The sequence below is a fragment of the Rhincodon typus genome, chromosome 1 (assembly GCF_021869965.1).
Source record: "Rhincodon typus isolate 14 chromosome 1, sRhiTyp1.1, whole genome shotgun sequence".
Lineage (NCBI taxonomy): Eukaryota > Metazoa > Chordata > Chondrichthyes > Orectolobiformes > Rhincodontidae > Rhincodon > Rhincodon typus.
In genome coordinates this window covers 61,634,872-61,658,838 of record NC_063332.1, presented here as the reverse complement: position 1 = coordinate 61,658,838, position 23,967 = coordinate 61,634,872, and the positions used below count along the sequence as shown (strand labels likewise).

Below are 23,967 nucleotides of genomic sequence, written 5' to 3'. Positions count from 1 at the left end.
GTTTGTATTCCTGGTCTTTCACCATAATGTTTAAGATTTGTGTTTAACCAACTCAACTTTAAACAATGTTACCATTTTCATAAATAATTTATTCACTATTATTGCAGGAAAAAGGCTGATTCCAACTTTCGTCTTCATTCTCAATACTAATCCAAAATTTATACCAATGTTACCAATTCACAAATAAGCAGAAATAATATTTCACTTTTTACTGTCTGAAATCCTTCATAAATCTGAACACTTTAATTAGATGTTACTGTAACGTTGTCAAGTACTCCTTCATAATTCCGTCATATCCTCTCTCAAGCATATTTTTATCGAATTCATTTTAACCCCTCTTCCATTAGTTTTGCATTGATTTTCTGATTTTTCTAACTATTTTGCCCTACTACATTGTTAAATAAATATACTGGAGGTTTCTGTGATTTTTTTTATTATTTATTTTTGGAATTTAGCCATCACTGACTGGGCCAGCATTTCTTGCCCACATCTAATTGCCCTAGAGAAGGTGGTGGTCAGTTGCCGCCTTCAATAGCTGCAGTCCATTTGACATAGGTACGAACAATGCTTTTAGAGTGGGAGTTCTAGGATTTTGACCCACTAACACTGAAGAAATAGTGCCAAAAAAGTGCCAGGCACTGCCCATCTCCAACAAAAACTAACCATCACACTTGACATTCAATGACAATGAGAATTGAACAAAAAAGGGGAAAAGTTTGATCGGTAGGTGGGGGGTTTGGGCACAGAGTGAAAGTAAATTTGAAGAAAATATAGAAATTGAACATAAAAGCTTCCATAAATATGTAAAGAGAAAGAAAGGATTAGTAAAGGTAAATGTAATTCCCTTGTAGTCAAAATCCAGGAAATTATAATGGGGAACAAAGAAATGGACGAAGAATTGAACCCATACTTCAGTTCTATCTTCATAAAAATGACAAAAATAAACTCCCAGGACTATTAGGGATACCAAAGGTTCTAGTGAGAGGGTGGAATTAAAGGAAATCAGCATGAATAGGAAAATGGTGCTGGGGAAATTAATGGGGTTAAAGGCTGACAAACTAACAGGGCCTCATAATCTACATCCCAGAGTACTAAAGGAAATGGTCCTGGAAACAGTGGATGCATTGATGGGCACCTTCCAACATTCTATCGGATCTGAGGACATTCTTATGGATTGGAGGATGGCAAAAGTAACCCAACTATTTAAAACGAGAGGGAGAAAATAAACACAATTACAGACCAGTAGTGGAAAAACTGCTAGAGTCTAATGATTAAAAACCATAATAACAGAACATTTGGAAAGCATTAAGGGGAGTGGACAAATCCAGCATGGTTTAATGAACAAAAACAGAAGTTGCTGGAAAAGCTCAGCAGGTCTGGTAGCATCTGTGAAGAAAAAAATCCAGAGTTAACGTTGGGTCCGATGACCCAGGTCTGAGGAAAGGTATGAACAATGCTTTTAGAGTGGGAGTTAACTCTGATTTTTTTTTTCTTCACAGATGCTGTCAGATCTGCTGAGCTTTTCCTGCAACTTCTGTTTTTGTTCCTGATTTACAGCATCAGCAGTTCTTTTGGTTTTTATGGGTTAATGAAAAGGTAAATCATGCTTAACAAGTTGACTGGAGCTTTTTTTTAACAAATATAATTAGTAGAATAGAAATGGGAGAACCAGGAGAATATGTATTTGGACTTTCAGAATACTTCATGCTAAATTTCCTCATGAAGTTAGTGGGAAAAGTTGAATCACATGGGATTGGGGTAATATACTGGCACCAATCAAGGATTGGTTGAACTGAGTGGCCAGCTATGACTAGTGGGGTCCCTCAAGGATCAGTGTTTGGGCCCCAGCTATTGACAATATGTATAAATGACCTGGATGAGGGAAATAAATGCAACATTTCCATGTTTGCTGATGGCACAAAAATTGGGCAATTGAGTGAGTGGGCAAATGCTGTACAAATGTGGCTAAATGTGAAGATATATACTTTTAGTGTGAAAAACAGATAAGAAGAGTATTATTTAAATGGTGATATATTGGGAAGCATGGATATACAAAGGGATCTGGATGTCCTTGTGCACCAGTCAATGAAAGTAGGCTGGCTGCTGCAGCAAGCAATTGGGAAAGCAAACTGGTCTTCATTGCAAGGTGATTGCAAAAAGAGTGACTATTTCCTTATTTTTCAGTATTAATTGTTCAGTCTCACTATAGCCTGCTCTCTGATTAGATCCAGAACATGCTGTTTTAAGAAATCATCCCGGAAACATTTTATGAACTCTTCACCAAAGATACTTTGCATATATGACTTGCCAGAGGATTGGAAAACTTCCAAGGTAACACCTTTATTTAAAAAGGAAATGAGACAAAAAAGATAACTATCGGCCAGTGAAACTTACAACATTGGAAAAATGTTGGAGTCTATTTTGAATATGTAATAGCAAAGCTTTTAGGAATATATAATCAAGGAGAGTCAGCATGGTTTTATGAAGGGAAACTCATGCCTGACAAACTTAATATAATTCTTTGAGGAGGTAACAAGCAGGATAGATAAAGGGGAAGTAGTGGATATATTTGGATTTTCAGAAAATGTTTGATAAGGTACCACACATTTGTCTCCTTAACAAGATGAGCTTAAGGTGCTGAAGGTAATATATCAGCATGGCTTGCGTCTTGGCTAACTAACAGAAGACAGAGTTGGGATAGGGGTATTTTCAGGATATCTACGGAACCTATGACTCTGGAGCACCACAGAGGTCAATGCCGGGGCCACCACAATTTTATTCAATGTATATTAATGACTTGGAGGAGGAAATTTGAATGTGCTATGGCCAAGTTTGCAAATTATACAATAATATTGGGAAGGCAAGTGGTGAGGATGATACAATAGGTCTGCAGAGGGATTTCGGTAGTTTCAGTGAGTGGGCAAAGTCTTGGCAGATGGCATATAATGTTTGAAAATCTGGGGATATGCACTTTGGCAGGAAGAATAGAAGAGTTGAATATTATGTAACTGGAGAAAAACTGCAGAAAGCTACAGAACGGAAAGATCTTGAATTCACAAAAAAGCTATCAACCAAATTCAGAAGGTAGCAGGGAAGTCAAATGCAATGTTGGTCTTTATTTCAAAGGAAATGGAGTATAAAAGTACAGAGGATTTGCTAAAACTATACAAGACAATAGTCAGACCACAGATGGAAACACTGAACAGTTTTGGGCCCTTTCTCAAAAGGAAGACACACTTGCATTACAGGCAAACCAGATATGGTTCAGCAGGCTGATCCTGGATACAGAGGGGTCATCTTATTAGGAGAAGTCAAGTAGGTTGGGTTGTACTCATTAGAAGAATGAGACAACCTTCTCAAAACATACAAGATTCTTAGTAGACTTGGCAGGGTAGATGTGGAGAGGTTCTTTTCCCTGGTGGGTGAGTCTATGACCAGAAAATATAATCTCAGAGGAAGAGGTCGCCCATTTAAGACAACAATGAGGAAGAATTTCTTGACTCAGAGCAGAGTGATTTATGGAGTTCTTTATTGCAGAGGGCTGCCAAGGCTGGGTCTTTAATTATTCAGTAAAAGAATCAAAGGTTATGGGTTTAAAAAGTAGAATTGAGGATTATCAAATTAGCCATGATCTCATTGACTATTGGAACAGACTCAGTGGACTGAATGGCCTACTTCTGATTCTACGTCTTATGATCTTTTCCAGTCTAAACATAGATCAAAATCTCCCATGATCATTGTCGTGCTTTTCTGATAATATCTTGTCTTTTCTTCCTTTATGGTCTATCCCACCATGTGGTTCCTCTGTTAGGGGACCTGTAGACCATTGCAACAAGTGACATCTTGCCTTTATCATTTCTCATGTCTACTCAAACTCTTTCCACATTTGGTTTCCTGAATTTAGATTATCCCTCTACATGATGCTAACTCATTATTAACTAAGAGAATTAATTAAACAAGTGACAAATTCCTTACTTTTCTGCCTTTTTACAAGTCTGTGGACCAATATTTTCATGCACATCTATAATCTTATTTTCCTAATTGCTTATAACTATTTAAATTCCTGCCCCACATAGGCAACAGGTACAGATAAATTTCCTTCTATCAGCAATAAGAACTGGCTTTGATTCTGCAGCACCAATCTTAATTCTGGATAAGCTACAACTTTCTCCAAAATAAGCAAAAGGATTCCTGCCAAAAACTGTAAGTGTCTCTATGTGTGCACCAAGTCTTGAATTTTAGATGTGCATGGTAAGTAAGCAGGCATGTTACTTTGATAAACTGAACTACTAAGTGATTCAAACCTGTACAAGATTAGTGATATAGACCACTTGCTTCCAAGATTACCTGATTCTGTCACTTCCTTATTTATACTTTTACATTCTCAGCTTCTCCTTTGAGCTCTTTTGAGATTCATTCGGGGAAAAAAATCAAATTTCCAACCTCCATATTCAACGCGTTTATCTGTACTACCTCTGCTGCTCCTCTATCCTTCTAATGATTTGAATTCAACATATTGTGCTTGTTTACAATTCCCTTCATTACCTTACCTCACTCTCTGGTAGCAATTACCTGCAGAACTGCACCCCAAGCCTACACTCTTTGACTGCTGATCCACTGCTGTTTCTTGTGGGAAACCTCAATCTTTCCCACACCGTACTCCATAATCCACTTCTTTGCCCACTCTCCTGACTTGTCCAAGTCTTTCTGCAGCCTCCCCACTTCCTCAACAATACCTGTCCTTCCACTTATCTTTGTGTCATCCACAAACTTAGCAACAATCCCCTCAGTTCCTTTGTCCAGATTGTTAATGTATAATGTGAATAGCTGTGGTCCGAACACAGACCCCTACGGAACTCCACTAGTCATGGGCTGCCGTCCTGAAAAAGACACCTTTATCCCCACTCTCTGCCTGCTGCCAGTCAACCAATCCTCTATCATTTATGTGTCCTTAAATAAGGGGACCAAAACTGCTCATAATACTCCAGATGTGGTCTCACCAGTACCTTGTATGGTTACAGTAAGAGTTCCCTACTCTTATACTCCAACCACCTTGAAATAAGGGCCAACATCCCATTAGCCTTCCTGATTACCTGCTGCCCCTATGTGATAGCTTTCTGTGTTCTGTGCACAAATACCACCAAGTCCCTTTGTGTCGCAGCTTTCTGCCAGTATTCTCCATTTAAATAATTTCCTGTACTTTTGTTCCTTCTTTCAAAATAAAACCATTGTATTTTCCCACATTATTTAACCATTTGGCAACTTTTTATTAATATCTCTCTCTAAACTGCTTGTATCCTTCTTGCAACCTGCCTTTCCACTTATTTTTCTGTCGTCTGCAAAATATGGCAACAGTACATTATATTCCCTTCTCTAAGTGATTAATATATTGTAAACAGTTGCAATCCCAGCACTGATCCCTGCAGAATCCCACTGGTCAGGGGTCGCCAACCTGAAAAAGAACCATTATCCTCACTCGCTGTTTCCTGCCCATGAGCCAATTCTCTACACACTCCAAAATACTACCTCCAACATTGTGGGCTCTTACTTTATGTACCTTTTAGGTACCTGGCTAAATGCCTTCTAGAAGTCCAAATACAACAGACCTATTGGTTCCCCTCTATCCACTCTGCTTGAGACTTTTTCGAAAGCTCTAGTAAATTAGTCAGACATGATTTCCTTTTCATGAAACCATGTTGACTCTGCTGGATTAAATTATGATTTTCTAAATGTTCTGTTACAATTTCCTTAATTGATTCCAATACATTTCCAACAGACTAATGAGACATTAAAATTTAACTAATCGGCCTTTAGTTATTTGCTTTTTGCCCCCTTCCCTTTTTGAATTGGAGTGTCACATCAGCAGTTTACCAATCCTTTGGTACTTCTCCAGAATCTAACAATTTTTGGTAAATTACAACCAATGTATCCACTGTCCAAGGATGCGAGCCATCAGGGTCTGAGGACTTATCTGCCTTTAGTCCCATTAATTTGTTTAATATTACTTATTTAGTGATGGTGGTGCTACTTAATTCTCCCCCATATTCTTTAGTAAGAATGGAATGTTCAAAGTATCTTCCACCATAAAGATCTGCTAAATTCCTCCGCCATTTTCTTGTTCCCCAAAACCATCTCCCCAGATTCATTTTCTAAAGAGTCTATATTCACTTTGACCTATTTTCATTTTTATATATTTAAAGAAGCTCTTATCGTCAGTTTTTATATTTCTCAATAGTTTTCCCTCTTAGCTTATTTTCTCTATCTTTATTCTCTTTGTAGTTGTCCTTTGCTGGATGCTGAATCTATTCCAGCCTTACGAGGTATCACTGATTTTGGTCTCTTTGGTTAGCCATGGCTGGTTTATCCCCCTCTTAGAACTATTCTTCCTTACAGGGATTTATTTTTGCTGAGAAATATCTGTCACTACTCACTTACTGTCATTCCTGCTAATCTATCTGCCCAATTTATTTTAGCTAACTCTTTTATTATTTCATTGTAATTCCCTTTATTTAAGTTAAACACTGGTATTTTTTTCCCAAGTTCCTCACTCTCGAACTGAATGTTAAATTTTGTCATGTTATGAACATTAATTCCTGAGGGTCCTTCATTCAGAGGTCATGTATTACACCTGCTTCATTACCCATTTCCAAATCCAAGACAGCCTGCTCCCTGATTGGCTTCATGACATAATGCTCTAGGAAACTACCCTTAACACATTCATTGTCGTAGCTACCCTTTCCAATTTGATTAATCTAATCAACATGAAGATTAAAGTCACCTATAATTATTCCTCTATTCTTTTTATATGTTCCTATTTGTTGTTGATTTATAATCTTTCCCACAGAGTGGCTACTGTTTGGGTGGTCTGTACCCTACTCCTACGAATGTCTCCTTTCTCTTTGTTGATTTTTTTTTTTTTAACAACACCCAAATGAAGCCTAAATCATCCGAGCCTTGATCACCTCTCACAACTGTCCTCGTTTATCTCTTTATTAACGGTGCTACTCCACCAGCTTGTCCATTCCTCTTATTTCTCTGAAAGATCTAATATCCCTGAATGTTAAGTTCCCAGTTTTGGTCTCCTTGTAACCATTTTCCATAATGGCTATGAGATCATATTCATTTACCTTGATTGTACTGTCAGTTCATCTACCTTAGTCTAAAAGTTCTGTGCATTAAGATACAGAGCCTTTAAATTTGTTCCACTATTGAGTTTCCCTACATTTTTATGGTTCCTTCGTACAATATGACATTCACACATACTGTCATTTCCTTTCATTTTCTGAAAGCAATCAACCCCATGACTAATCTGAAATCCAACCTTGTCAAAGTCTCAAACCAGCCTGACAGAACAATGTCTATTCCCTTGACCATAAAATCCTTAATTCAACTACATTTTTCTTTTCTCCCAATTCTTGGATGGCTCCCTGTACCTCAGTGATATGGTCAGTTTGCTCATCCTCCCTGCAGCCCCCGCTCTTATCCACAGAGGGACAAGAATCTCAAATTTGTTAGACAAGCTCAAGGGCTGAGGCTCCTTCAGTATTACTTCCTGGATCCCTCTACCTGCCTCACTGGTAGTCATAGCCTCCTGTCCCTGACTACTGACCAAATTTGAGGTAGTTAATCTAACGGATATGACTGCCTTCTGAAACAGTGTCCAGGTAATTCTCCTCCTCCCTAACGTGTTGCAGTGTTCCAAGCTCAGATTCCATCTCATCAACTCTGAGCCAGAGTTCCTCAAGCAACCAACATTCCTGGCCCTGCATCTCTCTTTTATTTATTTAGTTTTTAATATGTTTTTTATAAATTACCTACTGGTCCTACCTTTTCCTATTTCTTTGGTCATATCCCATAACTGTTTAATTACATCTCAGTATCTGTCTATCGTAGGAACAGTGGCACAACCTTCAGTCCCACAAGTCTGTTTTGTCATTAACTTAGATCACAACTGGTCTGGATCTTAACCACCTTCATCTGTAACTCTTGATAACCTTGCCAAACAAAAATCTATCAATCTATTTTCAGATTTTCGATTAATTTAGGCACAACACAGTGATAGTGTATCTGCTTCTGAAACAGAAGGTCTTGGTCAAAGTCTCATCTATCCTGGACGTGTGTCATACCATGTCCAAACAGATTGATTATGGGACAGAGGATATTTATAGATTTCTAATATACATTGTGCAAAAATGTGTTTTCTGAAATTACCCCATAACCTCTCACAGGCTCACTCTAATTTTAAGGCTTGCACCTCATTTTAGACTTCCTCCACCACAGAACATACTTTGCTCTTTTTCTATCCAGTACCTTAAGGGTTCTATAAAAATGCAAATTGTTCTGTAATTGTATTTTGTGCCCTGTCATGTTCTGTGCAACACTTTGGCAGTCTTACTCATCATAGAACTGAATGACACCCATCAAATACTTTGTATAAATATAAATGAGTATCAATCAGTGACAAATATGAACAGATTAAGTCTGCAGTATTGCTTCTATGCATTGTATAAGTGATCACTGTCTAAATCTCTAACTGAACAAGGCTTTAGATAGATATATATAAAGCTTTTTATTCAATACATTTTGATGCTAATTTTTAATACTAAAATAATAAATCTTGGCTGAACTATCAGTTGGGACCAACCTTTCCACATTATGACCATAGTTAACATTAGGAATGTACTGACGGAGCTCTATAGGAAATGTTGTAGGAACATCAAACTCCTGATAGCATACATTGGCTGCTTTCTCTGAAACAAAGGAAAATAGGATTAGTCTTTACTTAAACATATGAATTAAATTTGCAGACTTTTTCCTTAATTCTCTGTTTATTACTGTACTTGAAGCTTGTTACTAACTTTCAAATTCTGGTTTAATACACAATTATTAGGAAAGGTTTTTTTGTGGTCATTTCACTGGTCTTGTTCTGGGAGTCTACTCCTGAATGTAATAATGATTGTCTGTCACATGTTGACCATTGCCAAAACTTCTGATAGAGCTGACATTGTTCACTTTTAAACAAGGTACTGTTACAATGACTCTCCGTCAAAGTTACAGTTATAGTTAGTTTCCCTTCATATGTTTCTTATCTGCAATAGATCTTTAATTGAGTTTGCTAAGGGCAGTATTCCTTTCATATCAATAACCTCGTGCATTCATCATCTATTTTCCTAACTGCAAAAATGTTCGCTTTAGTGTTCTAGTCAATATATATCCCTGAACAATATCATTAACTATCTATGTATAAATTGACTGTTGTATTTTCAAAAAAACCCATTAGTTTTAAGAAGACTTTGAATGCCTTAACACAGTGACAAACATTATATAAATGCAAGACTTTATTTCTCTGCATTTGTCAATTTCTTTCATATTCCATGCCACCAATTATATCTGAATCCTTGACATTTGCCAACATTGACAAGGTTTCTCATTAATCAATTGAAAGGTAATAATTGCCCCCACTCTCAAATGGTCATCACTAATTAATTGTAGTTGTAACAAAATTCAAAATGTGATGTCTATCATATTTGGTCCTTTCTTGTTAATGTTCATAAGTACTTAGTTTTAAGTTCAAATAAAGGTTATCCATGCTGGGTAGATAAATGTTTGTGTAGAAACAAAAGTGATTGAATCAATTTCCAGTTACAACAGAGCAGGGGACATATCCATTACCTCCTGCTCCAATCAAGCTTATTGCAAGTTTAAATTACAGGCAGCAAGAATGCCTGCGTGAAGCTGCCAGGGTAATTATTCTTAATCAATCTGTTTGGACATGTTATCGCACACGTCCAGGATAGATGGGACTTTGACCAAGACCTTCTATTTCAGAGGCAGGTACACTACCACTGTGCCACAACAGCCCCCAAAGAGGAAAATGTCAAATCTACTTCAGCTGGAATGAGAATTGAACCTATGTGGTTGGTGTTATTCTAGTAAATTGAGCCCTGTCAGCTTCAAATATACAGAAAGGATGCTATTGATGTAATTACAGCCTCAGTGGCTATTTTAACCTGAAGCCTGAGTGAGGGAGTTGTGACTAAACCTGCTGAGCCTGGACAAGATGAAGCTCAACAAGATGAGATTTTCACATTTTCTTTTATCTTTCTTCTGGGCTTACGGTGCCAGGAAATGGTACCAAGTCGGAAGTCACATGACACCAGGTTATAGTCCAACAGGTTTATTTGAAAACACAAGCGTTCAGAGCGCAGCTCCTTTGTCAGGTGAAGTGAGAGAGAAGAGCACACAGACATAGAATTTATAGGCAGAGAGATCAAAAGATCATACAACTGGTGTGAGTGGATTGCTGAATAATAAGTCTCTGCAGGTGACCAAGAGTGTTAGACAGTGAGTAAATTGTCAACAGGTAAATCACAAATGAAGGGATGACTATAATCCAATAAATGAGGCAGAGAGATAATTACAAAAAAATTAAAAATAAGGTGGTGCTGGAAACAAACCAAATGACTGGAATAACATGATAGGTAGAAGAGTCGCATGCCCAGGGTCTAACCAAAGTCATAAGTAATCCGAAACTGTACAAACTAATTAAAATAGAGAGATCATAACAAGTTATCAAGGTGATGGTGTCAAAACAGACCAGTAAGAAAGGTTTTACAGATACACAACAGTGTGGCACATGCGTGACATAGAACATAGAACAGTACAGCACAGGACAGGCCCTTCAGCCCACGAGGTTGTACCGAACTTTTACCCAAAACCTAAGGTCTATCTAATCTCCACCGCTACCTTATACTATCATCCATATGCATATCTAATAGCCGCTTAAATGCCCCTAATAAGGCCTACTCCACTACCCTCTCCGGCAATGTATTCCACGCCCCTACCATTCTCTGAGTAAAGAATCTACCTCTGACGTCTCCCCGATATCTACCTCCTTTCACTTTAAAACTATGTCCCCTCGTAAAAGCCACCTCCACCCTAGGAAAAAGTCTCTGGCTGTTGAACCCAAGATCACGGATAAGGCCACCTTCATGGGTATGGAACTTGGCTATCAGTTTCTGCTCAGCGATTCTGCCTTGCTGTGTATCTTGAAGGGCACCTACCTGAAGATTGGAGGCTGAATGTCCTTCACTGCTGAGGTGTTCCCCAACTGGGAGGGAATATTCCTGTCTGGCAATTGCCAATTAATTGGATTGGTATAGTGCTTCATAGCACAAACCAAACACCTATTTTGTTGTCTTCTGAAGTCAAGGAGATCATGTGAGGTCATAGGGCATAGTGCAAGGCTGAATACAGTGACAATGTTTTTTTGTTTACCCTGGAGGGTGTTACCAATTACCCATGCATAAGATGTGTGGAGTCATATACTCCATGTAGGCACAGTTCACTTATGTGAGACTCTTGATGTTCAGCGCAAGGAAAGTATCTAGCAGTACATCAAGATACGCTTTAGGATTTATTTTTAGTTGTCTACATTGATAAATGAAAGCAAGACAACCTCTGCTGAACTCAAAGGGAACTCCCATAACTTCCTTCATTGTTAACATTACCTTCAACAATCTCAGTTTTTGTTTTAAATAAAAACCGAAAGAACTGCGGATGCTGTAAATCAGGAGTAAAAACAAAGTTGCTGGAAAAGTTCAGCAGGTCTGGCAGCATCTGTAAAGGAGAAAATAGAGTTAACATTTCGGGCCCGGTGACCCTTCCTCAGAACTGATAGTGGCTGGGAAAACGTCAGTTTATATGTAGAAAATAGAGAGGTGGGTGGGGTAGGGAGTAAACGATAGGGTAGAGCCCAAAGAGACAGAAAGACAGATGGACAGACAAAGGAGTTGCTACGATCAGGCTGGGAGGGTGAGTAGTTGTAAATGGGGACTGTTAGTGACTAACAACAGGGGGTGTGTAATGGCAGGCCTGTTGAGCTTTTCCAGCAACTTTGTTTTTGTTTAGTTTTTGTTTTGGTAAGTTACACATTTACTAATTACACCTATGCCATGTACAGCAACATATTTTACAAACACCATAAAATGAAAATATTTAACATACCATTAGAACAGTTGTTGACATATTGGCCCACAGCTAATGGATTGACTGGGATTTCTGTAAGCCAAGTGACATCACTGGTTTTATAAGGGCCAAGCCTGTCCCGCCCACAGCATGATCTGAAAGTGACCAGAGAAATTTAAACAAGACTTTGCATGCAAACGTACTTATTTTGTTAAACTGCGTGGACAGTAACCCTTCTATATTTTTAAAGGAAAGTTTATAGTGTTCCAATAAATAATAATTTCATGATCCCATACTGCAATGTTTCAGAGTTTTAACATACTGTACCACAGAAATCTAACTTGAGTGTGTGCCTCCAATCACCTAAACCCAAAATTTCCAGTTGCAGGTATACTATTATGGACAAGAGCTCAGTGGAATCAAGGAAGAGAATTGGCAGATAAGTCACAGTCAACTTGTATTATGTTTTTTGTACCAAATACCAAATTACATCAAAAAGAGATTCAAGATCAAGTCATAATGCTCCTAATCTTGCCCATGAGCAGTATCTTCTTTTATTCTTTACTCATTAACAGAATGAGGACATAGCTAGCTAGGCAGCATTTATTGTCCATCCCTAATTGCCCACAGGGCAGTTCAGAGTCAACCCAAGACAACAAGGGAGAATGGGGACACAAAGAATGCAAACATCTGAGGTTGCCGACTTGCTCACCAAGCTGGCTTGTTTTTGTTCAATCGTTTCATTACCATGATGGTAACATCCTCAGTGAGGCCTCCGATGAAGCAATGTTGTTCTGCTCCGCTTGGAATTTATACTGTCAGGTCCGTTATGGTGAGTTGTGTCATTTCCGGTTTTGTTCTGAATTGGTTTGTAAATTGGGTCCAATTCTATATGGTTGTTGATTGCATTATGGGTTGAGAATCATGCCTCTAGGAATTTCCATGCGTGTCTGTATTTGGCTTGGGCTACTCTAGTTACCTTGTCCCAATTAAACTGATGGCCTTCATTGTCTGAGTGTACTGATATTAACGAAACTTCATCGTGTCATTTTGCTGTTAGCTGATGTTAGTGTATTCTGATAGCTAGTTTCCTTCTTGTCTGTCGGATGTAATGTTTGTGGCAGTCGTTGCATGGTAGTTTGTAAAGTACGTTAGTTCTGCGTGTTGTGGGAATGGGGTCTTTAATCCTTGTGAGTGTTTGTCATAGCGTGGCTGTGGGCTTGTGGGCCACCATGATTCCTAGTGGTCGTAGGAGTCTCATTGTCAGTTCTGATATGTTCTTGATGGAGGGCAGTGTGGCCAGTGTGTTAGGGCATACTGTGTCCTCTTGGTGGTTTCTATTTAATAGGCACCTGCGGATAAAGTTGGGGGGTATCTGTTCATAGCGAAGGTTTTGTATAGGTGCTTTTCCTCTTTCCTGCATAGTTCTGGCATGTTGCAGTGGGTGGTGACCCGTTTAAACAGTGTCCTAACACAGCTTTGTTTGTAGATGTTGGGGTGGTTGCTGTGGAAGTTGAGGATTTGGTCAGTGTGGGTTGCTTTCCTGTAGACTGAGCTTTGGAAACTGCCCTTTGGTTGTACATTCAACCCTGACATTCAGAAATGGAAGCTGATTGTTGGTTTCTTCTTCTCTTGTGAATTTAATACCCACGAGTACATTGTTGATGAGGTGGTGGGTCTTTTCTAGTTTGTTGCGTTTAATAACATGTCGTCCACGTACCGAATCTACAATTTAGGTTGAATGCGGGGGAGGGTGGTGTGTTCCAGTATTTGCATGACTGCCTCTGTGATGAGTCCTGAGATGGGTGACCCCATGGGTATGCCATTGATCTGTTTGTATACTTGACCACTAAAGATGAAGTGTGTAGTGAAGCACAAATTTAGTAGTTTGAGTATGTTGTCATTGCTGATGGAGCTGCTGGTCTGCGTTCCTGCTTCCTCTAGTAATGTGGCCAGTGTTTCTTTGGCTAATGGAATATCAATTGACGTGAATAATGCTGTGACATCAAAGGATACCACAATCTCCTCATCACTGATTTTTATGTTCTTGAGGGTATTGAGGAACCCTCGAGAGACCCACCACCTCAACAACAATGTATTTGTGGGTATTAAATTCACAAGAGAAGAAAACAACGATCAGTTTCTGTTTCTGAATGTCAGGGTTGAATATACGACTAAAGGGGAGTTTCCAAACCTCAGTTTACAGGAAAGCAACCCACACTGACCAAATCCTCAACTTCCACAGCAACGACCCTAACATCTACAAACAAAGCTGCATTAGGACACTGTTTAAACGGCCACCGCTCACTGCAACATGCCAGAACTATGCAGGAAAGAGGAAAAGCACTTATACAAAACCTTCGCTATGAACAGATATCCCCCCAACTTTATCTGCAGATGCCTATTAAATAGACACCACCAAGAGGACACAGTATGCCCTAACACACTGGCCACACTGCCCTCCATCAAGAACATATCAGAACTGACAATGAGACTCCTACGACCACTAGGAATCATGGTGGCATACAAGCCCACAGCCACTCTATTACAAACACTCACAAGGATTAAAGACCCCATTCCCACAATATGCAGAACTAACATAGTTTATAAAATACCATGCAACGACTGCCACAGACGTTACATTGGACAGACAAGAAGGAAACTAGCCATCAGAATACACGAACATCAGCTAGCAGCAAAATGACACGATGAAGTTTTGTTAATATCAGTACACTCGGACAATGAAGGCCATCAGTTTAATTGGGACAAGGTAACTAGAGTAGCCCAACTCAAACACAGCACGGGAATTCCTAGAGGCATGGTTCTCAACCTATAATGCGCTCAGCAACCATATAGAATTGGACCCCATATACAAACCCATACAGAACAAAACCGGAAATGACACAACTCACCATAACGGACCGGACAGTATAAATTCCAAGCGGAGTAGAACAACATTGCTTCATCGGAGGCCTCACTGATGGTATTACATAGCATGGTAACAAAATGTCTGAACAAAGACAAACCAGTTCGGTGAGCAAGTCAACAACCTCACCCACAACACAAGCTACAACTCTTTGCTAAAACCTTTAAATGCAAACATCTTGTACTTCAATCATGAAAGAAACAGACAAGATGAACAAACTGTGAAACACTCCAGGTGTGTTACATTACCAGATTCAACTAATGTTAAGGTCATTAATCCATGGAATTAAACTAGCAGTTTTCTTAATGAATGCATGGATGTATCTCTGGACAGTCACAGGATAAATGCACATTTCAAGAATGTGATATCATTCACTTTAAATCCAATCAGCAAACCTTTAATAGAAATAAAGGGCAATGCTCAAAGGATAAAAAGTTCATTAATTATTTTAAACTTGCTCTTAATTCTTTAGTTATTAGCAACATGAATATGCATGCCTAACACAAGGATAAAGGTCCAAGTTTGCAGACGATACAAAGATACGTGGAGGGACAGGTAGTATTGAGGATGCAGGGAGGCTGCAGAAGGATTTGGACAGGTTAGGAGAGTGGGCAAAGAAGTGGCAGATGGAGTACAACGTGGGAAAGTGTGAGGTCATGCACTTTGCTAAGAAGAATAAAAGTATGGACTGTTTTCTAAATGGGGAGAAAATTCAGAAGTCTGAAGTGCAAAGAGACTTGCGAGTTCTAGTCTAGGATTCTGTCAGGGTAAACTTGCAGGTTGAGTCAGTAGTCAGGAAGGCAAATGCAATGTTGGCATTTATTTTGAGAGGACTTGAATATAAAAGTAGGGATGCACTACTGAGGCTTTATAAGGCGCTGGTCAGGCCACATTTGGAGTATTGCATGCAGTTTTGGGCCCCATATCTCAGGAAGGATGTACTGGCCCTGGAACGGGTTTGGAGGAGGTTCACGAGAATGGTCCCAGGAATAGAAAGCTTAACATATGAGGAACATTTGAGGACTCTGGGACTATAGTCATTGGAGTTTAGAAGGATGAGAGGGGATCTAATTGAAACTTCCAGAATACTGAAATGGCCTGGACAAAGTGGATGTTGGGAAGATGCTTCCATTGGTAGGAGAGACTAGGACCCAAGGGCACAGCCTTAGAGTAAAGGGAAGACCTTTTAGAACGGAGATAAGGAGAAACTTCTTCAGCCAGAGAGTGGTGAATCTATGGAATTCACTGCCACAGAAGGCTGTGGAGGCCAGGTCATTGAGTACATTTAAGACTGAGATGGATAGGTTCTTGATTTTCAGGGGATCAAGAGTTATGGGGAGAAAGCAGGAGAATGGGATTGAGGAACTTATCAGCCATGATTGAATGGCGGAGCAGACTCGATAGGCCAAATGGCCTAATTTCTGCTCCTAGGTCTTATGGTCATATAATGAATCAGTGCATTAATTCCCTGTGTACTGAAGTTCTGATTTGGATATAGGAAGATTAATTATATATTAATGAGGAGTTCTTGAAAAGCCTAGAATCTTCCAATTATAAGTAAAGTGTACAACTAATCCCCACAATTCTTCATTGGGCTGACAGTACAATAAAAAATACAATATATTTTAAATGGATTTAAAAAAAGACACCCTTCTTCAAGAAGGCATCAAATAACATTTGATCCAAAGTTGCAAATGGTGACATTAGGACAGGTGTCCAAAGGTTTGGTGAAAGAGGTAGGTTTTAGGCAGTGTCATAAAGAAGCAAGAGCTCAGGAAGAGCATTCTAGAGTGAAGGGCCTAAACAACTGAAGGCACAGTATCAATGGGGGGGATGATGAAAATACAAGAGATCAGAACTAGAGGAGTTCAGATATTGGGAGAGATATAGGCCAGAGGAAGATACATAGAACATAGAACAGTACAGCATAGTACAGGCCCTTCAGCCCACGATGTTGTGCTGAACTTTTACCCTAAACCTAAGGTCTATCTAACCTCCACCCCTACAAAGCGAGAAAAGGCAAATCACTGAATTCAGTTATAACTTCTCGCAGAGACTAATTTCACAAATTTATAAGTGCAGTATCTGACCTCACAACTGGAATTAAAAGGTGAATAAAACTCACTTGTAAATAACTTTAGAAATTCCTTTATCATTCCCATCAATCAACATGCCATCAATACATCGAAAAATAAATGGGTTGCACATTGACTGGAAAAAGATGGGTTCATATTGTTGATAGATAGTACCTGTTACCTCAAAAAAAAGACCATTAGTTAAAATACAATTACAAATGTCAGTAGATTTTATACACAAATACACATACATACCTGCTGAGGAGAGGCAAAGATTGGCCAATTTATTCAGTGGGAATGAGACTATTCATTACAAGGTTAAACCCCAGCTTGTCAAATTTAGTCAATGGCTTGGTTCCGTGAGCTACATTTACAAATCATAGAACAGAATTACAGAATCCCTACAGTGTAGAAGCATGTCATTCGAAGAGCATCCCACCCAGACCCACCCCATCCCTGTCACCCAGCTTTTCCCATGACTTATCTCCCTAGCATACAAATCCCTGAACACCATGGGCAATTTATCATGGCCAATCCACCTAACCTGCACATCTTTGGACTCTTGGAAGGAAACTGGAGCACAGGGAGAATGTGCAAACTCCACACAGATGGTCACCTGAGGGTGGGATCAAACCTGGATGCCTGCACTGTGAGGCTGCAGTGCTAACCACTGAGCCACTGTTTCACCCCTATACTGTTCCTATGCCATACTGTTCTATGTTTATCCAAGACTTGCAATCCAAGTCATCTGCATTCTTTTATTGATTGTATAGTATTACATAAGGAGTAGTTGTTTCCCCTAAATTTACAACTTTTGGCAAGAAAATGAGTGTGATTCAATGTTGTCCCAACTTGATACGAGTCCTTCATTAGAATGAGCTTCTTTACAGCATGTGACTCCCTAGTGCAATTCGACAGAGACAGATTGTCAAGAAGCTGCTCTTTTGTGAGGAGAGAACTCACAGCTGCCTATGGTGGTGTGATGAAGATTAGGCAAGAGGTCAAAAGTAGTTGAACCCCCGGAACTGCGAAGGGTTAGAGATAAGGATGGCTGAGACCATACACAGACTTGTGAACATGTTTGGTAATTATCAAATCAATGTGCCACCAGGATGCTAATGCAGATCACCAAGCATGGGGCTGATGGGTTAACAGCATTTTGTCTGCGTTAGGATGTAGGCAGTAGTTATGGACAAGCTCAGTCTTGCAGATAGTGTCAGGTAATAGGACAGCAGCAGCACATCGAACCAATCAAGATCAAAGGAAACCAGTATATGGATGATGGCTTCAGGGGTCAATGTAATTTCTAACAGCAACCTAACATCCAAAATGTCTTTACTGTCCTAAAATCATTGTGTGTCCATTACTTTTATACAAAGTATAAACATTTAGACAACTAACTCAAACAGATTAAACAGATTTAAAACCCTGAAAGAAACATCTGTTGAGAATCACAGACAACTAAAAGCAGAATAAAAACCAAAAGATGCTATAAATCAGGAACAAAAACAAAGTTGCTGGAAAAACTCAGCAGGTCGGGCAGCATCTATGAAGGAAAAAAACAGAGTTAACGTTTCGGGTCCAGTGACCCTTCCTCAGAACTGATGGTGGCTGGGAAAATGTCAGTTTATATGCAGAAAATAGGGAGGTGGGTGGGGAGGGAGTAATCGATAGGATAGAGCCCAAAGAGAGAGAAAGACAGTTGGACAGACAAAGGAATTGGTAACAATCAGGCTGGGAGGGTGAAATAGTTGTTAATGGGGACTGTTAGTGACTAACAACAGGGGGTGTGTAATGGCAGGCTCTGTGGTAACAAGGCCTGGTGTGTGGGGTGGGGGGCTGGGACATGGGAGAGTTTAGGCCCTAAAATTATTGAACTCAATATTGAGTCCGGAGGGCTGTAGGGTCCCCAAGCGGAAAATGAGGTGTTGCTGGAGCACTGCAGCAAGCCAGAGTCAGAGATGTTGGCCAGGGAGCAGCGTGGTGCGTTGGAGTGGCAGGTAACAGGTAGTTCAGGGTCTTTTTTGCGAGTAGAATGTAGATTGCACGGAACGGAGGAACTGAGAGAATGGGATGGAGTCTCTCGTCTGGAATTGGAAAACTTCATCAATTTCGCCTCCAATTTCCACCCTGCCCTCACTTTCACCTGGTCTATCTCTGACTCCTCCCTTCCCTTCCTCGACATTTCTATTTCCATTTCTGGGGATAGACTGGCCACTAATATCCACTACAAACCCACTGACTCCCACACCTACCTGGACTATACATCCTCACACCCCACTTCCTGTAAAGACTCCATCCCATTCTCTCAGTTCCTATGTCTCCGTCGCCTATGTTCAGATGAGGCCAACTTCGACAAGGGAGCTTCCGAAATGTCCACCTTCTTCCTCAACCGAAGATTTCCCAGCTCTGTTGTCGACAGGGTCCTCAACCGGATCTGACCCACCTCCCGCACTTCCGCCCTCAACCCTTCTTTTCCCTCCTGCAACAGTGATAGGGTTCCCCTTATCCTCACCTACCATCCCACCAGCATCCACATCCAGAAGATCATCAGATGTCATTCCCGCCACCTCCAGCGAGATGCCACCACCAGACGTATGTTCCCCTCCCCTCCCTTGTCCGCCTTCTGCAGGGACCGTTCCCTCTGGGACACCCTGATCCACACTTCCTTCAGCCCCAATATCTCCACACAGCCTTACGGCATCTTCCCCTGTAACCGGCGAAGGTGCAACACCTGCGCATTTACCTCCTCCCTCCCCAGTATCCAAGGGCCCAAACATACCTTCCAGGTGAAGCAACACTTCACCTGTACTTCCCAGAATCTAGTCTACTGCATTCGCTGCTCACAACGTGGTCTCCTCTACATTGGGGAAACGAAGCGTAGACTTGACGACCGCTTCGCAGAACATCTACGTTCTGCTCACAAAAAACACCCTGAACTACCTGTTGCCTGCCACTTTAACAAACCACCTGCTCCCTGGCCAACATCTCTGTCTCTGGCTTGCTGCAGTGTTCCAGCAAAGCCTAACACAAGCTGGAGGAACAACACCTCATTTTCTGCTTGGGGACCCTACAGCCCTCCAGACTCAATATTGAGTTCAATAATTTTAAGGCCTAAACTCTCCCATGTCCCAGCCCCCTACCCCACACACCAGGCCTTGTTACCACATAGCCTGCCATTACACACCCCCTGTTGTTAGTCACTAATAGTCCCCATTAACAACATTCACCCTCCCAGCCTGATCGTTAGCAACTCCTTTGTCTGTCCAACTGTCTTTCTCTCTCTTTGGGCTCTACCCTATACTCCCATCCCACCCACCTCCCTACTTTCTGCATATAAACTGACGTTTTCCCAGCCACCATCAGTTCTAAGGAAGGGTCACCGGACCCGAAACATTAACTCTGTTTTTTCCTTCACAGATGCTGCCAGACCTGCTGAGCTTTTCCAGCAACCAAAAGCAGAATTTTGCCACACTCGTGTTGCATCAACAAGTATAGAATCACAGGGAACAGCAACAGCAGGGTGGTCCATTTAACTAGCATAAAATCACACCCATAATTCATAACTAATGAGTTACAATCTAAATTCAATTAATAATGAATTCTATTTGTATGTTTACATGTAATATTTATATATAACATATATTCACTGTATTCATTGTAAGATCTACAAAAGTAAAAGCAACAGCAATGGGCAAAAAATTCCCTGTTAATCCATTGTATAATATAAAAATATTAATATATAGTATACGCATGTTCACCCACAGAAAATACAGAGTGGCTTGCAGTGGTTAATCTCAAATTAGAGTGAAAACTCTTTCTAGCTTTGTCAATAGGAATGTCATGTTTAAACTGTCAACATTTAACTACATTATCGGTGACCCTTCTGTCTGTGTATGATACTGTGATTTCCACTTTAAATATTAAATATTTAATCTTAACATTAGCAATCGCTTCAAACTAACACACACATTTGTATTTTTGATCTTCATGCCAGCCATGTGTCAAAGCATGCAGCTCCATTGAAATTCCACTGGGTGGCAGTGCACAATAACTTTGCAGAGATATTTGAAACCTCCTGCATCTAAAAGTCACCAATTCCTGAGACTCTCAATCAGATATTGAACTTGGAATTACATTTCTTCTACAGAAATGTCAAACCCAATCACACATTACACCCATGTATCTGAAGATCGCTGTGCTTATGGTTCCGTAAGAATACTGAGTCAATTTTCAACTCTGCCAAAAGCCATCCAATCACAGAAACGTAGAAGATAGGAGCAGGAGGCGGCCATTCGGCCCTTTGAGCCTGCTCCACCATTCATCACGATCATGGCTGATCATCCAACTCAATAGCCTAATTCCGCTTTCTCCCCATAACCTGTGATCCCGTTCGCCCCAAGTGCTATATCTAGTTGCCTCTTGAATACATTCAATTTTTTGGCATTAACTACTTCCTGCGGTAATGAATTCCACTGACTCACCACTCTTTGGATAAAGAAACATCTCCTCATCTCCGTCCTAAATCATCTACCCCGAATCCTCAGACTGTGACCCCTGGTTCTGGACACATCCACCGTCGGATCATCCTCCCTGTACCTACCCTGTCCAGTCCTGTTAGAATTTTATAATGAGATCCCCCCTCATTCATCTGAACTCTAGCGAAAACAACCCTGACCTAGTCAATCTCTCCTCATACGTCAGACCCGCCATCCCCCGAATCAGCCTGGTAAACCTTTGCTGCACTCCCTCGAGAGCAAGGGCATCCTTCCTCAGAAAAGGAGACCAAAACTGCACACAATATTCTAGGAGTGGCCTCGCTAAGGCCCTGTATAACTGCAACAATACATCCCTGCTCCTGTACTCAAAAGCTCTCACAATGAAGGCCAACATACCATTTGCCCTCTTTACCGCCTGCTGCACCTGCATGCTTACCTTTGGCAACTGGTGCACAAGGACACCCAGGTCCCACTGCACACTCCCCTCTCCCAGTTTACAGCCATTCAGGTAGTAATCTGCCTTCTTGTTTTAGCTTCCAAAGTGAATAACCTCACATTTATCCAAATTATACTGCATCTGCCATTGATTTGCCCACTCACCCAACCTGTCCAGATCATGCTGAAGAATCTCTGCATCCTCGTCACAGTTCACCCTCCCACCCAACCTGGTATCATCTTCAAACTTGGAGATGTTACATCCAAATCATTAATGTATATTGTGAATAGCTGGGGTCCCAGCATCAATCTTCACTGTGAGCCTCCCCCGTTGCTGCCCAATGTTCCCAAAGTAATGTATTACAGCCACTCTGACAACAGTGACATTTTTTTCCCCCTTCTGATGCTGTTTAGGTGCTGCTGCTTTATCTCCCCACTTGATCTTCCATTAACAGAGAAATGGCAGCCCTGGAATCACACCTCCTCCTACTCCCACCTCTTCTCCATCACCCTCTCAATCAAGCATCCTTAAAATCCTATCAGTCTCACTTGTGATAGTTATTTTGAACATAGTGCTGAAGTTCATCTGTGCCCCTCCCTAACTAATCATGGTTTTTGTTCTCAACGAAAGCTGTCCCCACCCAGGGGCAGGAAAAGAAGTGAAGGCAAGGTTGGGAAAGGTGAGTGGGAATGTGGAGGAGGGGACGGACAAGAACGAACGACAAGACAGCGGCTGTGCATTAAGAGAAAGGAGGAACGGTGTGGAAGGGAAGAAGTAGGAATGTTGGGCTGGATCAATCAGAAAGAAGAGAAGGTAAAGAGATAGGGAAGACTCACTGAGCACGCAACAAGACAGGACCAGGTGAAAAGCCAGGGATAGGGGTGAAGGAAAATGAAAATACCAGCAGAGAAAAGCATGCACATAGCAACCAGTACAATTGCTTTCAGCAGACAGAATATGAAGTGGCCTGGTACTAATCTACAAAATAAAGAAAGCGGTCACACTGACATAAACAGTATCTTAACAAAACATGTATAAAATGCTAACAAAGAATTGCAGGATAATAAAGTTGTTAAAAAAAATGACTACTGTACCAGGATACATGCAAACAACTGATCCTTTTGGCACTCTTCCTGTGGTAACAAACACCCCTCTTCCTGCAAAGGAAAGGGTACTAGTTGCTCGATTGATAATGAATCCAAATGTTTTAAATAATGTCTCATTAGGGTTCAAATCCATTTTGCTTCCTTTTGATTTTTTCTCAGTTTGTTTAGATGATTGAAAATTAGTTAATGTTTCATTATATTTTGATTGGATATTTTCTGGCAGCAGATTAAGAAATTCAGCTTGATTGCTCAAATCATTCAAGAAGAAAGCACGAAATAGCTTCAGTAATGATGCCTCAACCACTTGATCAGAAATAACTTTATCCAAAGAATCTTCTGCAACCAATCGTACTGTCCTGCAATAATCAATGAAAAAGATTAGTCACATACCTTGAAAATGTCTTGCATCATGTTCCCTGGGGATTTTGTAAAGGCACAAAACTTCAATAAATTCTTTTTATATGCAGAAAACAGGTCCTGCATTCAAATATCTGCCATTTCTAACAAGCATAAATGAGTCACATTATGAGCTTGACTGATCATCTTAAATTGATTGTTAGTGTACTATTACTGTACTGGACTATAAGCCTCAGTTTTTCAGCTAAAGATGTGGAATGGGATTTAATCCCAGAATCTTACGATTCCGAGGCTGCCGACTGACCATAGGTGACACTGAGTAATAGGAGATTTGACAGAGGCATTGACAACCTACTATCTCATCTCCACAACCATGAATGGTTTCTAGCAGAGTGTATAAAGCAAAATGATTGCCTACAGTGCAAAAATCAATAAGCAGAGGACATAGATTTATGGTCGTGTAAGCAAAAACCACCTCCACAGAACACCAGCCAGTACGGCAAGTCTGCGCTGATCATGATGCCATTCTAAACTAATCCCACCCGCCTGCACATGGTCCGTATCCCTCTACTCCCTACCTATTTGTGAGTCTGTTGAAATG

At 40.5% G+C, this 23,967-nt stretch overlaps 1 protein-coding gene across 2 annotated transcripts in view; it reads right to left on the bottom strand.

The window, feature by feature from the left end:
* The window catches only part of setd9 (SET domain containing 9), a 42,598-nt gene extending 19,237 nt beyond the window's left edge, over nt 1–23,361 (bottom strand). The window contains exons 1-4 of one of the 2 annotated variants that reach the window (XR_007262001.1): nt 22,998–23,250; nt 17,019–17,142; nt 12,007–12,122; nt 8,645–8,750 (exon numbers count right to left, since the gene is read on the bottom strand). Coding sequence is in view for 1 of the 2 variants with exons in the window: in XM_048596254.1 (XP_048452211.1) it covers nt 8,645–8,750; nt 12,007–12,122; nt 17,019–17,142; nt 22,998–23,142 (491 nt within the window). In the remaining variant the exon portion in view is untranslated. Of the gene's footprint in view, nt 1–8,644; nt 8,751–12,006; nt 12,123–17,018; nt 17,143–22,997 lie in introns of both variants that reach the window. The other variant, XM_048596254.1, reaches the window with a different exon arrangement.
* Between the last annotated feature and the right edge of the window lie 606 nt (nt 23,362–23,967).